At 43.3% G+C, this 13,444-nt stretch overlaps 1 protein-coding gene across 1 annotated transcript; it reads left to right on the top strand.

The window, feature by feature from the left end:
* Positions 1–11,736: 11,736 nt before the first annotated feature.
* On the top strand, positions 11,737–12,791 carry LOC121501707 (protein MIS12 homolog). Its single transcript, XM_041774019.1, has one exon. The coding sequence runs from the start codon at positions 11,737–11,739 to the stop codon at positions 12,355–12,357; it is 621 nt and encodes a 206-aa protein (XP_041629953.1). The 3' UTR covers positions 12,358–12,791.
* The last annotated feature ends 653 nt before the right edge of the window (positions 12,792–13,444 follow it).

The raw sequence follows: 13,444 nt of genomic DNA, 5'->3' as shown, positions 1-13,444 counted from the left end.
ATTGACCACCTCACATGCCCAGCACAGGTGATGGGATGGGGACAAACACCTGACCTGGAGGTATTGGACTGCCCTTGGGTCACAATCTATCCAGAGGCTGGAGTGGGCCTAGCAGATCCTCACTCTTGGGAGTTTGCTCTGGAAAACAGAGCAACCCAAGTGGCAACAGTAACTTAAGTTGAAAAGTTACGATGTAGGGAGAGGAAAGGAGAGGCCATTGTGGCCTTGTGCACACAGGCAAGCCAAAGCTAGGAGGGGAGCAGAACAAGGTGGTCCACTGAGAGAGGAGAATGAAGCAATACAGAGTGAAGAGAAAGGAAGAGGGTGGGTGTCTACACAGATGAACGTGAGAAATCAGAGCGTGCTGTGCCTGGTGCCGCTGCAGATTCTGGAGGTTCTCAGTTTCCACTGTGGTGCACAGGCACTCTTAGGAGCCCCGGTGGCCTGAGAACTCAGGCGTTGTTCCTTGCAAACAGAAAAATCTTACCTGAAAGTCAAATGAGTGAAAAGCGATTCACTTTTGGATAAAATCTCTCTACTCCAAAATAGGTTAGGGAACTACTGATACACAAAAAGAAAAAGAAAACAAAATGACTTAAAATTAAGAATAATTTACCTAAGTGAAATCATGGTTTAAAAAAACAATACAACACTGACCTATATGAAAAGGGATATATCATATAAAAATGATTTTTTTTAAGAGGTAGGTTTTAGGGACACCTGAGTGGCTCAGGGTTGAGCATCTGCCTTTGGCTCAGGGCTGATCCCGGGGTCCTGGTATCGAGTCCTACATCAGGCTCCTCACAGGGAGCCTGCTTCTCCCTCTGCCTATGTCTCTGCCTCTCTCTGTGTCTCTCATGAATAAATAAATAAAATCTTTTTTAAAAAGAGAGAGGTTTTCAAAAAAACTTTCTTCTCTCTTTTAACCAAATTTTACTTGGCACACAGTGTCATTTTTGCCACCCTTTAAAACAAAGAAAATATAAAGATACAGATCTCCTGGCAAGGGTTCCAAGAATAATTAAAATTACTACTGTATGACTTATAAGTGAAGCTGCAAGGAACTGGGGCTCTTTGGTCTAGAGAGAATAAAGTTAAGGAGTGACTGGTTATTCAAAGATATGGAAGGTTTTTAATCACAATTATGTCTTGTATTCATAAAAGTAGGAATGAACAAGTGCTTCTGTCAGACAGGATGAGGAGTCCATACATAGGCTACAGAAGGCCAAGGACCGCCTAGTCCTGGAGAGAGATTCAAGAAGAAATTTAGAAAACACACGCAAGTCTTGCATGGTTGACAAATAGTACTCAGTAGCATCTCTGGGTCTGAGCTGCCAACAAAAATACACAATGGCTGTCATGAAGTGCCATGGGAAGTCATGAGTCAGATAAGAAGGAAGAAATAGAGTATAGAAGAAAAAGAGGAAGAAGAAGAAACAAGCAGATAGGAACGAATGTCGGAGGAAGTGGTCAAGTTAGCATTCACCTTTCAGATGATGTCCAAAGATCACTTTGCTCTCTTATTTTGTACAATATAGTATGTAACAGAGTGGCCATCACCAAACCATATTGGGTTTAGAAGTGACCCAAGTCGAGCATGACGTATAGAGTGGCCAAGAGTTTAGGCACTTCGTGTGCAATCACCCGGCCTCGCTCTCCCCAAGACCTCCCTGAGGAAGATGCCTGACAGCCTGCGACTGACTGACTCATCAGCTACCTTCAGGAACCCACATGAGAGCAGGGATGCCTTGATGGGAATATCACCTATCGTGCCACTCTGCACTGTCCACACTGTGCACAGCTCTGCCTCTGGGCAAAGCACTGTGTCATTTGAAGGACAATGGACGCCATGACCCTCATTTCTAAGGTACCTTGCTGATGAAGAGAGAAGTGAAGGCAGCTTTGTCTCCACTGAGGCATGGAGGACTAAATCCTAATCCCAAATCCATGTTTATTTCATGAAAAAGCCACTTCTTGCGGTTCTCCATTTCCATTCCTATAATACAGGGTAGGCTGTCTTCTCTTTGACAATATATCATGCTACTTATGACATACACATATCTGACTGAGTTGCTGGGTTTAATTAAAGTTGGGCTGTTTAAGAAAGTTGAGCTTTTACAAATGAGAAAGAAACTATGGTACTCACTACTCAAAATACTTGCTTTATGGACCATTCTAGAGGTCATAAAGTTTTGTACTAAAGGAGACTTTAGGGGTCATGTAACATTCAATCTTCTCATGTGTACAGGATTGAGGTAACTGAGACCCATAAAGGGTTAGGGGCAGAATCAGAATTAGATCATGAGTCTATCTAATCACACCAAGTATTTGCCCCAGCAGGCCAGGTCAGCACAGAGGTGGCATGTTCTTTTTCTCAATGACAACCCAACACACACAGAGTTCATCGGGCTCTGCAGTGGAACGTAACCATGGAAGTTCCATTTGCCCACAAATGCTAAAGTTATAGAGCATGAGTATAAAACAGAAACACTTGGCAGAGGCTGAGGTGATTTCATGGCTGTGTCCCGGCATCACATTCTACAGAGGTTGGATCTTGTCTGCTGCCGCCCAGGTTCCACCCAAGGGTTGGTAATCTTCCTGGTTTCATACTACTTCTAATTCAGGGGTTTGGGTGAGAAGAAACCAAGAGGAGACATGCCTCCTCCTTGTAGAAGTGGCTCTACCCCGGATCATGTCTGTCTCCACGAGTTCCTCCTAAAGTCACCCCATTCAAATCAACTTATTCTAATGTTCCTTAAATCATACTTGCTCTGGGCTGAGTGTGAATCCAGTTTAATTTTTCATAAGGGGGACACCTGGGTGGCTCAGTGGTTGAGCGTCTGCCTTCAGCTCAGGTTGTGACCCCGAGGTCCTGGGATCAAGTCCCACATCAGACCCCCCGCAGGGAGCCTGCTTCTCCCTCTGCCTGTGTCTCTGCCTCTCTCTCTGCATCTCTTCTGAATAAATAAAATCCTTTAAAAAAAAAAAAACTTTTTCATAAGGGAATGAAATTATTCTATATAAAAACAATGTTTTTCTGAAGTTATGACTCACATGCCCAGTATGAAAGCAACTTAGGCAATAGGAGTGTATAAAACAGAAAGTGACATTTTCTACCCCGTCCAATGCCACGCCCCTGAGATAATCATTGTTAGCAGTGGGGTTTACGTCCTCCCTTTTATGCGTGTAGGAACATGTTTATAAATATTTGCCTTTCCAACCTTGCATGATTTAAGGAACTCCTTATTAAAGATCATACGTCAAACTCCCTCTTAATAATGGATTAAGCCCTACCTTGGGGACCCTGAAAACAATAATAATAATGTAAGTTACAGACGAGGGCAACCTGGCTTGCTGTGACTAGTTTAGGCAGGTTTCTCCAAACATGCAAATCAGTCAAATCTGGTCATTTAAAAATAGGACTCCAGCTCTTACTCAAGTTAATAATAACTGCAGAACCGAAGTTATTTCCCAATGCTTTTCTGCTGAGTGGCAGGAAGGTTGCAAGCATAGGAAAACTCTATTTAATACTAACCAGTAGCTTATTTAACATTATTTAGGAATCTTCTTGGCACAGTTTCTCTGGAATTCTATGTTCTCTGGTGAATTCTTTTGGTTACACTAGTCACTATGGCTAGGCGATGTTCCCCTGATATTTGGGGAAGCGGTTATGACTTGGTCTGATTTGAAGGCACATTCCTTGTAGTCTCGCTGTGACTAAGGCAAGTCTATGCCCAGATACCTGAGGGCTGTGTCTGCACACGCCGTGGTGAGACCAGGTAACCTGAGGTATTGTTTATCTGAAGGGCTCCCAGGCTGTCGAGCACCTGGCAGCTGCTCAAGAAGAAGGGACACCTGTACTTGGGAAAGAACAGTCGCTCCCCATAGTGAGCATTCACCCCTCACAGGGCTATAATTAGTGGATAACACCTTTCAGGCTGACTGCTGGCTCTCATGGTCTCAGACAAGCGATTAGCTTCCATTGAGTCCTTTCTGGCTGCAACAGGACACACAGGGGTAAGGTGCAGGGAGCATGTATTTAGCACGAGTGCTCGACCAGGCCCCGTGCATTATGGTCTGTGATACCAAGGAGTCCTGTTTAGCCAGAGCAGAAAAAAACGTAAAGTCTAAGTGATTGTCAGAGCAAGCCAAAGGCTAAGCAATTTGTGCGATTACCACTTGCTTTCCCTCTCAATGAGATACAAACAACTCTGACCTCTAATCTAAATTTCACCACAATTTTCTCTGTGCTCCTGAGTGTCATCGCTGCCTCAATTTCTTGTTCTGCAGAGGAGGGTGAGCAGTGCCTATCTCCAAAGGAGGATCGATTGGTTCGTGCCAGAGACAGGTGTTGAAAATATAGATCAATGGTCACAAAATGTATTTACAACAATTGCAGAATGCTGCCCTGTTGCCTCTGTTAGTCTGGAATTTTTTTTAAAAAATCAATTGCTACTTGAAATAAGCGAAGGTGATGTTTCTCAAACTAAGATTCAAAGTTCTGAAAGAATGCTTTTTTAAGATTTATATATTTTTTTTAAAAAAATTTAAAGATTTTATGTATTTATTCATGAGAGACACAGAGAGAGAGAGAGGCAGAGACACAGGCAGAGGGAGAAGCAGGCTCCATGCAGGGAGCCTGGTGCGGGACTTGATCCCGGGTCTCCAGGATCACACCCTGGGCCAAAGCCGGGCACTAAACCTCTGAGCCACCCAGGAATCCCCCATGTATTTATTTTAGAGAGAGAGAGAGTGCCAGCGGGAGGAGAGGCAGAGGGAGAGGGACAGAGTTTCTAGCAGATGCCCTGCTGAGTGTGGAGCCCAGTATGGGGGCTCAATCTCATGACCCTGAGACCACGACCTGAGCTGAAATCAAGAGTTGGACACTTAACTGACTGAGTCACCCAGGCGCCCTGAAAGAATTTTTTAATTTGGCCTTTTCTTTTAGATTATGATCTAAGAAAAGTAATACAAGAGCATTCTGAACCATTGGGATGACCACCTGTGACCAAACGCTATATTGAGTTCAGCACCTGCATTTGTGCTTCCAGGAGACTTGGTGCCGAACTTCGGTGTTGTATACATCACTGTGCACGAATTGTGTACAAGGAAATGTACTGAATTCATTGGACAACCAATATGATGGATCAATGGATAAAATTTCAAAAACTGTAAAAATTAAAAATACCAGCAGTGACCATAAGGAAGCCTCAAATAATGGTCCTTCATTTTCAAGATCAAAAGAGTCAAGTCAACTGGTGAAATGTCAAACAACTAAACACATCTATGATTAAACCCAACATTAGCAATTTAGTTTCCATAAAATACCATCTATTGCTCATTTGGATTTTACTGGTTTTATAAGTATGGATATTTAATTGATAAATGCATCTTGGTATCATGCTTACTTAACGTTCATAAACCTAAAAAAGTATATACCTAGTTTTGTGTGTGCTTACAGTTCAGTAATGTTACATTAAAAAAATAATTTGAGTCATCACTTGGGCTAATATGAATTTTTTTCCGTGAAAGCAGTCTATAATTTAATTTGAAAAATGCCTAAGGCATTAACTGCAATTTGGTTTGTTAAATAAAAAAGTATCATTCTAATGTCAACTCTTAGAAAGGAGTTTTGCCAATAACTCTCAGGCAGAGATTTAAAGCTGGTGGATCTTCCTAACATTATTCAAAGTTTTCTTTCCAGTGCACATGTATTCATATAGTCACTTATACACTCATCAAACGTTGAATACCTCTAGGCACTGCGCAGGCATGAGAATGAAGAATACAATAGTATTTTTACCCTCAGGGTCCACAGCATGGTTGATAAACTGAAAAAAAAATGCCCAGTAGAAATCTACTTGCCTGGGAGGTGAGAAGCCTCTTTGGGGAGGAAAACCCCAACTATGTATGTTTACTCTTGAGCATGTCTACTCAATTGATAGAGTGACCAAATATGTTATTTATTCCTGTCCTAGGTATCTATACCTGTGATAATACCATTCTGCTTTGCTCGAAATAACTTTGTGATACATTTTTAAGCCTGGGCAAGTCCTACATCATTATTCTACTTTTTCAGGATTTTCCTAGATACTCTTACATGGATTTCTTTGTTAGATGAATATTAGAACATTTTTTTGTGAAGTTCTCCCTAAAATCCCATTGGCATTCTCATTACAAATTTGTTTAAAAATGAAGCTTAATTGGAGGAGGTTGACTTATTAAAGGGTATTATGTCTACACTGGTAGAAAATAGAACATGTTTCTTCATGGATTCGAATCCTCTCTTACATGTCTCCAAAGGAAACTGGTTATTTCTACAGATAGGTCTAGTGCATTTCTATCCCTACATAGTTTATGTTTTGTGTGTGTGTGTGTCTTACTGTGAAGGATATCTGCATTTTCATTATATTTCCATTTATTGCTTGCACAAAGGAACAGTCTTGATCTACATAATTATTTTATAACTGATCCCCCTAAATGCTTATTCATTCCGATAACTGAGTACTCTCAAGTCTTTTTACCTGAATGCCCCCAATGGCAGATGCCATTTTAACTAATGTTATTAACTCAACATTTCTTTCAGTCTCGTATTTTGCCCATATTTGCATCTGATTCCTCACTACAGTGCTTGTTGTGATAGAGATAAGTTTGGTGATACAATTTTATTAATACAGTTGACTCTCGAGGATGATGCGTCCTACATGGTTCCCAGGCTATTTGTGCCAATGCGACAAATATAATTTGTTTTTCTGTTTCTTCCCTTGGTTTAGACAGTCTTCTAATAGACAGCCTTTCAATTTTTAAAAAAGGATGATCTTACCTCCTTTTAAATATATATCTCTCATAAAATAGTTTGTCATAAAACAGCAGTGTAACAGGTTCTCAACCTTTACACTACACGCTAGTCAGATGCCTTACATTAACTTCAAATTTAGTGATAACATTGAATAATAACACACTGTTTCATATTTCCAAACAGTGACAGGTCAGAAGCAAAAATCTGGTTGCTAATCTGCTGTGTGCTTGTGCCATGTTAAACTCTGGTTTTCGAGCAGCAGAATTTTGGCATTTTTCTTCTGCTTGCTCACTGCTCTGGCCCAAGGAAATGAGTTGGATGAGTGCCCTTCTTTTTTATTCAGAGATGCCATAGATTAATTTTAAAGACTTCCTTTCATCTACATAACAGAATGGGTTCAGATAGCCTTTTAAGCTATTATCTGCAGTTTGGAACTTTGTGCTGGAAAGTCATAGCAGTCATACAAAAAGGGGTCTGTTAGAAACACTGAACAATGAGAGTTTGACATTTTTCTCCTCCTGCCTCCAGAAAAGAACCAAAGCAACTATTTTATTGCATTTATGTGTTTCATAAAAGAATGTGGGGTTATATTTATACGCCAGCAAGCTTCATGGAAATGACAAAACTGTGCAGCGTGTTTCAGGGGATATTCTCATTAATACCGCATTCCCACTGGGTTAGTTGTGGGAATATGGTCACAAATGATTCCATGTGTCCCAAGAGGCCCTCAAACTGTGTTCTTGTTTAAGTATAAGAAAAATAAGGAGTCATGCTCAATCTGGGATGAAACTCAGCCTTATTTTGTAGAGGGAGGGTGGCCAGGGAGGGGAGAAGGTAGGAAACAGTGCACAACACATTTAGAATTTTGGCTGAAATGAGGCTATGTATACAAATATTTTCAACAGAAAGTAAACACAAACGATGTCTTTTTGCCCTTCCATGTAAGTGCTTCTTGGTCGGTCACATTCGTTCTCTTTTTTTCTGTTTCCCCTCTTGATTTCATTGATTTTCTGTGAGCCTGCATGTGCGCACATTCTTTGAATATAAATTGCTTTAATTAAAAACCACCTGAGCCAGGAAATTCAGTTCTCAGCTTATCAGGATGAAGATTTAGCAGAAGGTTTTCACGTCCTGGTTGCCCTTCCAGAGGAGCCGTGATTTTCCAGGACAATCTCTTCTTTGAACCCAACATGAAAACATCAGGGTTCTTTTGGGAACAAAGAAATATACATAGGAAATAAAGACATTGTTTTATCAAATCCTCATCTTCTACTCTGACGTAAGCTGGCTAGGAAAGAGAGTGCCTCCTTCCAAGAGGAAAGTGGATCAAGTCTGTTTTCTTCATACCTTATCCTGCTAAACTCGATTGGTTTGACCACTCTGTAGTGTATACAAGTATCAGACCATTGTGTTGTACATTTGAAACGAATATAATGTTATCTACCAATTTTACCTCAGTTAAAAAAGTAGAAGCAAGCTACTGATCCCCCTCCCCTGGAATTTCGTCTCCACCTCCCATCGCTGACCCAGCACCACCCCTGGGCATCCACCGCCATTCAGCTAGTATGAACCACAGGCTGCATAACCGGCCGGATCTGCACTCCTTTATCTGGACTGCTTCGGGCCCATTATTCATATTTATTTCAGCTGATTCTGCCTCATTCTGGGATGGGGAGGAGCTTTTGCAGTCCGAATCTGGGCTACTCAGAACAGTTACAGAAGAGCAATAACCCTATCCTATAGCTTGTCTTCCCAAGTGTGACTGCTGGTTGCTTCAGGCCCAAAAGGAGGCTTTGGGGCGACTAGCCCAGGATACATGTGTCTATACAGTGTCCTCTGACACACATGCTGGGTTTGTGATGGCCCTCCAGCTTGCCACTGTATGGAGCCAACAGACTAACTCCTTCCCATCCCTTTCAGAGCTCACTCGTTACCCCCCAAATAATCCCTTTCCACCCACAGACTCAATTGCAGGTTTGCAGTGACGAGGTCCTTGCTGCATCCTGTTGCTTCTGGGAGTCTTTCCAGTACCCTCCTTCAGGCATCTCCCTCATTTCCTCTCCCTTCTAGATTCTCTCTCTCTCTTTTTTTTTAAAAGATTTTATTTATTTATTCATGAAGGAGACAGGCAGAGGGAGAAGCAGGCTCCCTGAGAAAAGCCCAATGTGGGACTCCATCCCGGGACTCCAGGATTACGCCTTGGGCCGAAGGCAGGTGCTCAACCACCTTGGGCCGAAGGCAGGCGCTCAACTGCTGAGCCCAGGTGTCCTTCCCTTCTAGATTCTCTACTTGGAATCCAGCTCTTGCTCTCCATGTGGACTTGATGCCAGCCTTACCCCTACACTCATTTTTGGACACAGACTCCAGCCCCCTATACCTCCATCACCGGTCTGAGGTCTTAAGACCCCAGCTCAGTCCAAGAGACTTGGGCCCCTTCCGCAAGGCATACCTCAGGACATAAGTCATTATGGCTGTGTGGTACACAGACTGCCCAGATTGTATACATTGTCTCTCAGAGTTTGTTCTCATTCTAATATCAAGAGTAAGAGAAGTCTAGCCATGCTACTTAACAGTCTGGTACCGGGGGACATTTAAGGAATATCCAAACCAAGTATTGACAAAGTCACATGGTTTAGTTCATATTAAAGTAGTAAGCACTTCAGCAGATATAAACAAAAGGGTACATAATAATCTGCCACTTGGAAACCTTCTAATTTAAGAGATCTATGTTTAAAATATTTTTTTACACTTACTTAGCACCTACTTCCTATACCACTGGGCAAGGTGACAGATAACAGGAATTAATAAAGACATTGTCAGTTACCACAGGAACTGTGCAATGCAGTAGGGGAAATAAGACACACAAACAAAGAGCAATGGTGCTCTAATAGATGTGTGCACTGAGCACTCTGAGTGGAAGGAATGGGTCATTCTCCAAACCTTTGTCAAAGGCCTGCTGTGTTCCTAAAACTAGGAATAGAGTTAACACATATCCTGTTTTCAAGCTCACTATGTATGGCAGAGAGCAAAGTAAACAGATGAACACCAAACGATGTGACACAGGGCACACTAGGGAGATACATGAGATACAATGGAACTCAGAGATGGGGTGCTAAACATAGGTACTCAAGGTAGATACCTGAGCAACCAGAACTGACTCCAGAAGTGAACAGCTGGCTTTATAAATGGCTAAACCAGTTGATTATGAAAGAACCCTGTCCCTAGCCCAGGGTGGATGGCCAGAAAGTTTCCTGGAGGAAGTAATGCCTGATTAGACACTCAAAGAACAAGTAGAAATTGACCAGGCCAGAGCACTTCAGACAGAGCTAACAGCACATGCAAATGCTTGGTGGGGTGAGCACAGTGCGCACCCAGAAGAATCGGTGGTGTGCCTTCACCAAAACCCCCTGATAAGCACCCAGGCTATGTGCACCCACCCAGTGGGGCTTATCAGAGTAAGCCCTATGAAGTGAGGCAGCCTGCTTATTGGAACCATCTAGAAGCCATCAGAGGTGACATTTGACAATAGTCAAGATCGGAAACAACAGTACACACACACATGTGCACGCTATTAATAACCATAAGCCCAAAATACACCCTGATGTTGAAGACCAACCCTTGAGCCAAGAACAAAAAGGGAGAAACTGGTAAATAAAGCAAAGCAGACCACAGGTGGAGGGTGGAAACAAGAAAACCTCAAGAAAAGCCTACAAAAAATTGCCCAAAGGGGGAAAAAAGAGGTTAAGATCAACCCAAAAACTGCTCCAATAATAACCTAATTTGAGACTTAAGAGAAGTTGGCAAGACTGAATGCAGAAATGAAAATTAAATGGAAAATGAATAAATCCAATGTTACAAGTATAGTGAGCATCTGTTGTTTCTGCCTGCTTGGAATCACCCTCATCTGTGTCTCATGGAGCCTCCCCTTCCCGTGAGGGCACTGGGCCACGTGGCTCGAGGGAAGCAGACCCTCCCGGCCCCTTCTCCACCACACGTGTGGGAATGTGACCCAGGCCTGTCTGTGGTGGCCCATTCGCTGTGCCCCCAGTGACGAGTTTACAAGTATGCAAGTGACCAAAGCCTGACCAGACAGTCTCTGCCAGGACTTTTCTGGTGGAGTTCAATGAAGAACCTCTTCTTCGCTGGGAGCAGAAAGCAGGTTGCAGGTGAGCCTCAGGATGCTGGAAACCACCTCCACCAGCAGTGAGAGATGGGGTCCTGACGGCATCATTTCAGCCTCTGGAGCTGATATCCATCCCTGGGTTTCTCTGTTATTTGAGCTCGTTCTCTTTTTTGCTTGAGCTAATTTGAGTGGAGTCTGTTGCTTACAACCCAAAAGGTCCTGATTAATTCACGAAGGCTCAAAAAAAAAAAAAAAAAATTCACGAAGGCTCTTAGTCACTAACATCATGTTTTCAAGTGACAGGCATTCCAAGACTCCCCTAAACAGCTAGACCTGATGTACCTCAAGCTCTCACAAATGGAAGCATCGGAAACAAGAGTTAGCTAGGGTTCACAGCAAGCCCTTGGTTCTGACTTATTAAAGAATTTCTGGAAAAAAAAAAAAAAAAGAATTTCTGGCTCTCCGCAGCTGCAGGTGCTGGTTTAAAGGCGGTGGCGGGAAGCCAGTGCGCGGTTGGTGTCGTCGCCCTCATGCCCGCTCGGATTTTTCATAGAATTAACCAAACAGGGATCCCTGGGTGGTGCAGCGGTTTGGCGCCTGCCTTTGGCCCAGGGCACGATCCTGGAGACCTGGGATCGAATCCCACGTCGGGCTCCCCGTGCATGGAGCCTGCTTCTCCCTCTGCCTGTGTCTCTGCCTCTCTCTCTCTCTCTCTCTCTCTCTCTCTCTCTCTCTGTGTGTGTGTGTGTGACTATCATAAATAAATAAAAATTTAAAAAATAAAAAAAGAATTAACCAAACAAAATAAGCCAAGATGTCTGTGGACCCGATGACCTATGAGGCCCAGTTCTTTGGCTTCACACCGCAAACCTGCATGCTGAGAATCTACATTGCATTTCAAGACTACCTGTTTGAAGTGATGCAGGCCGTCGAACAGGTCATTCTGAAAAAGCTAGGTGACCTCCCAGGCTGTGAGATCAGCCCCGTCCAGGTTCGTAAATGCGCAGAGAAGTTCCTCGGCTTCATGAAGGGACGTTTCGATAACCTTTTTGACAAAATGGAGCAGCTGTTTTTACAGTTGATTCTGCACATTCCCCCAAACATTTTGCTTCCGGAAGACAAACCCCAGGAGCTGCATCCTTGTAGTGAGGAAGAGTTCCGGCTCCTCCAGGAGGAAATTGAACAGTTACAGGAGAAGTATAAGACCGAATTAGGCGCTAAGCAGGCCCTTCTCGCAGAATTAGAGGAACAAAAAATTATGCAGGCCCAACTTAAGCAGACACTGGTTTTGTTTGATGAACTCGAAAATGCTGGCCGAGATCACGGGACTAGTGATTTCAGGGAAAGCCTGGTGTTCCTGGTCCAGAACTCCAGAAAACTACAGACTATTAGGGACACTGTGGAACGGGAAGGCAAGAGAATGAAAATACTGTAATTTCTAAGTAGTGACAGGAACCCGTCAGAAAGTAGAACAGGAAGGGATTGATGTGAATGATATTCTGGTGAACTGAATGTCTTACGGGATTTAATTTATTGGCTCTTTCTTGTACTCCGCACTTCCCTCTGTCTGGCCCCACTCTGCTAGGGCATCTACACTACCCTGAACTAATCCTTGGAGCCCGTGTTCCCTAGAGACCTCTCACAGGTGGGAAGGGGTTCCTGGTCCAGCAGCATGTCGCCGGGCACTAAGACTGCAGAGAGATCTGTAAAAGCAGTTCCTTGATCAGGGGCTCCTTGTAACCTTGATCCTTCTGACTTATTCTTTGGATGCAATCAAATGAGAAAAAGGTTAAGTGGGCGGCTTCGTTAGGAACCAGCCACTGCATGGCTGGATGGGCGCCGGCACCCGTGGCCTGCTCTTGTCCACGAATTGCCTTACACAGCAAGTTAGCCGATGGGAAGAAGCAAATAGAGAAACACCACCCGTGTGATCCTTAGTAAAGAGGAGAGAAGTTGTTTTCGTTCCTAAAATAAATGCTTTCTGTGATCATGAAAAAAAAAAAAAAAAAAGAATTTCTGGTACAAAAAGTTCATGCCAACCAAAAGCATTTTGAGTAAGTCAGAAACCCTACCTAATTTGTACCTTCACTCCCTAAACACTTACTGAGCAAGTTGGGGGGCCAGGCACGGTGCACAGTGCTATGCAGAAATGTAAGACGACATCCTTGCATAGAGAAACTTACAGTCCGGAAAGCTGGATGTGTGAACACAAGCAGAGTAAGAGCTATAGTCTGGGACAAAGTGCCGAGGGAGCCCAAAGGGGAATACAAACATCTTCCTTCCATCAGAAGGAAAATCAACCCTTCCACTTTGGGCAGAAGAGATCACCACCCGCTGACCTACCACATTCACTTTAAATGTACTCCTCATGGTGGAGAAGAATCCCTCAAGCTTGGAGACATTTCCATGCTCAGGTGGAAGAAAGGACACCTAGACTGGTTTATTGCCTGTAGCCAGTGCCGGGCACAGTTGCTTTATCTACGTTAAGTCCAAACAGATGGTTTGCAGTGACACAGACGTGC

The sequence above is a fragment of the Vulpes lagopus genome, chromosome 11 (genome assembly GCF_018345385.1).
Source record: "Vulpes lagopus strain Blue_001 chromosome 11, ASM1834538v1, whole genome shotgun sequence".
Taxonomy (NCBI): Eukaryota; Metazoa; Chordata; class Mammalia; order Carnivora; family Canidae; genus Vulpes; species Vulpes lagopus.
This window is presented reverse-complemented; position numbering and strand designations above follow the sequence as displayed.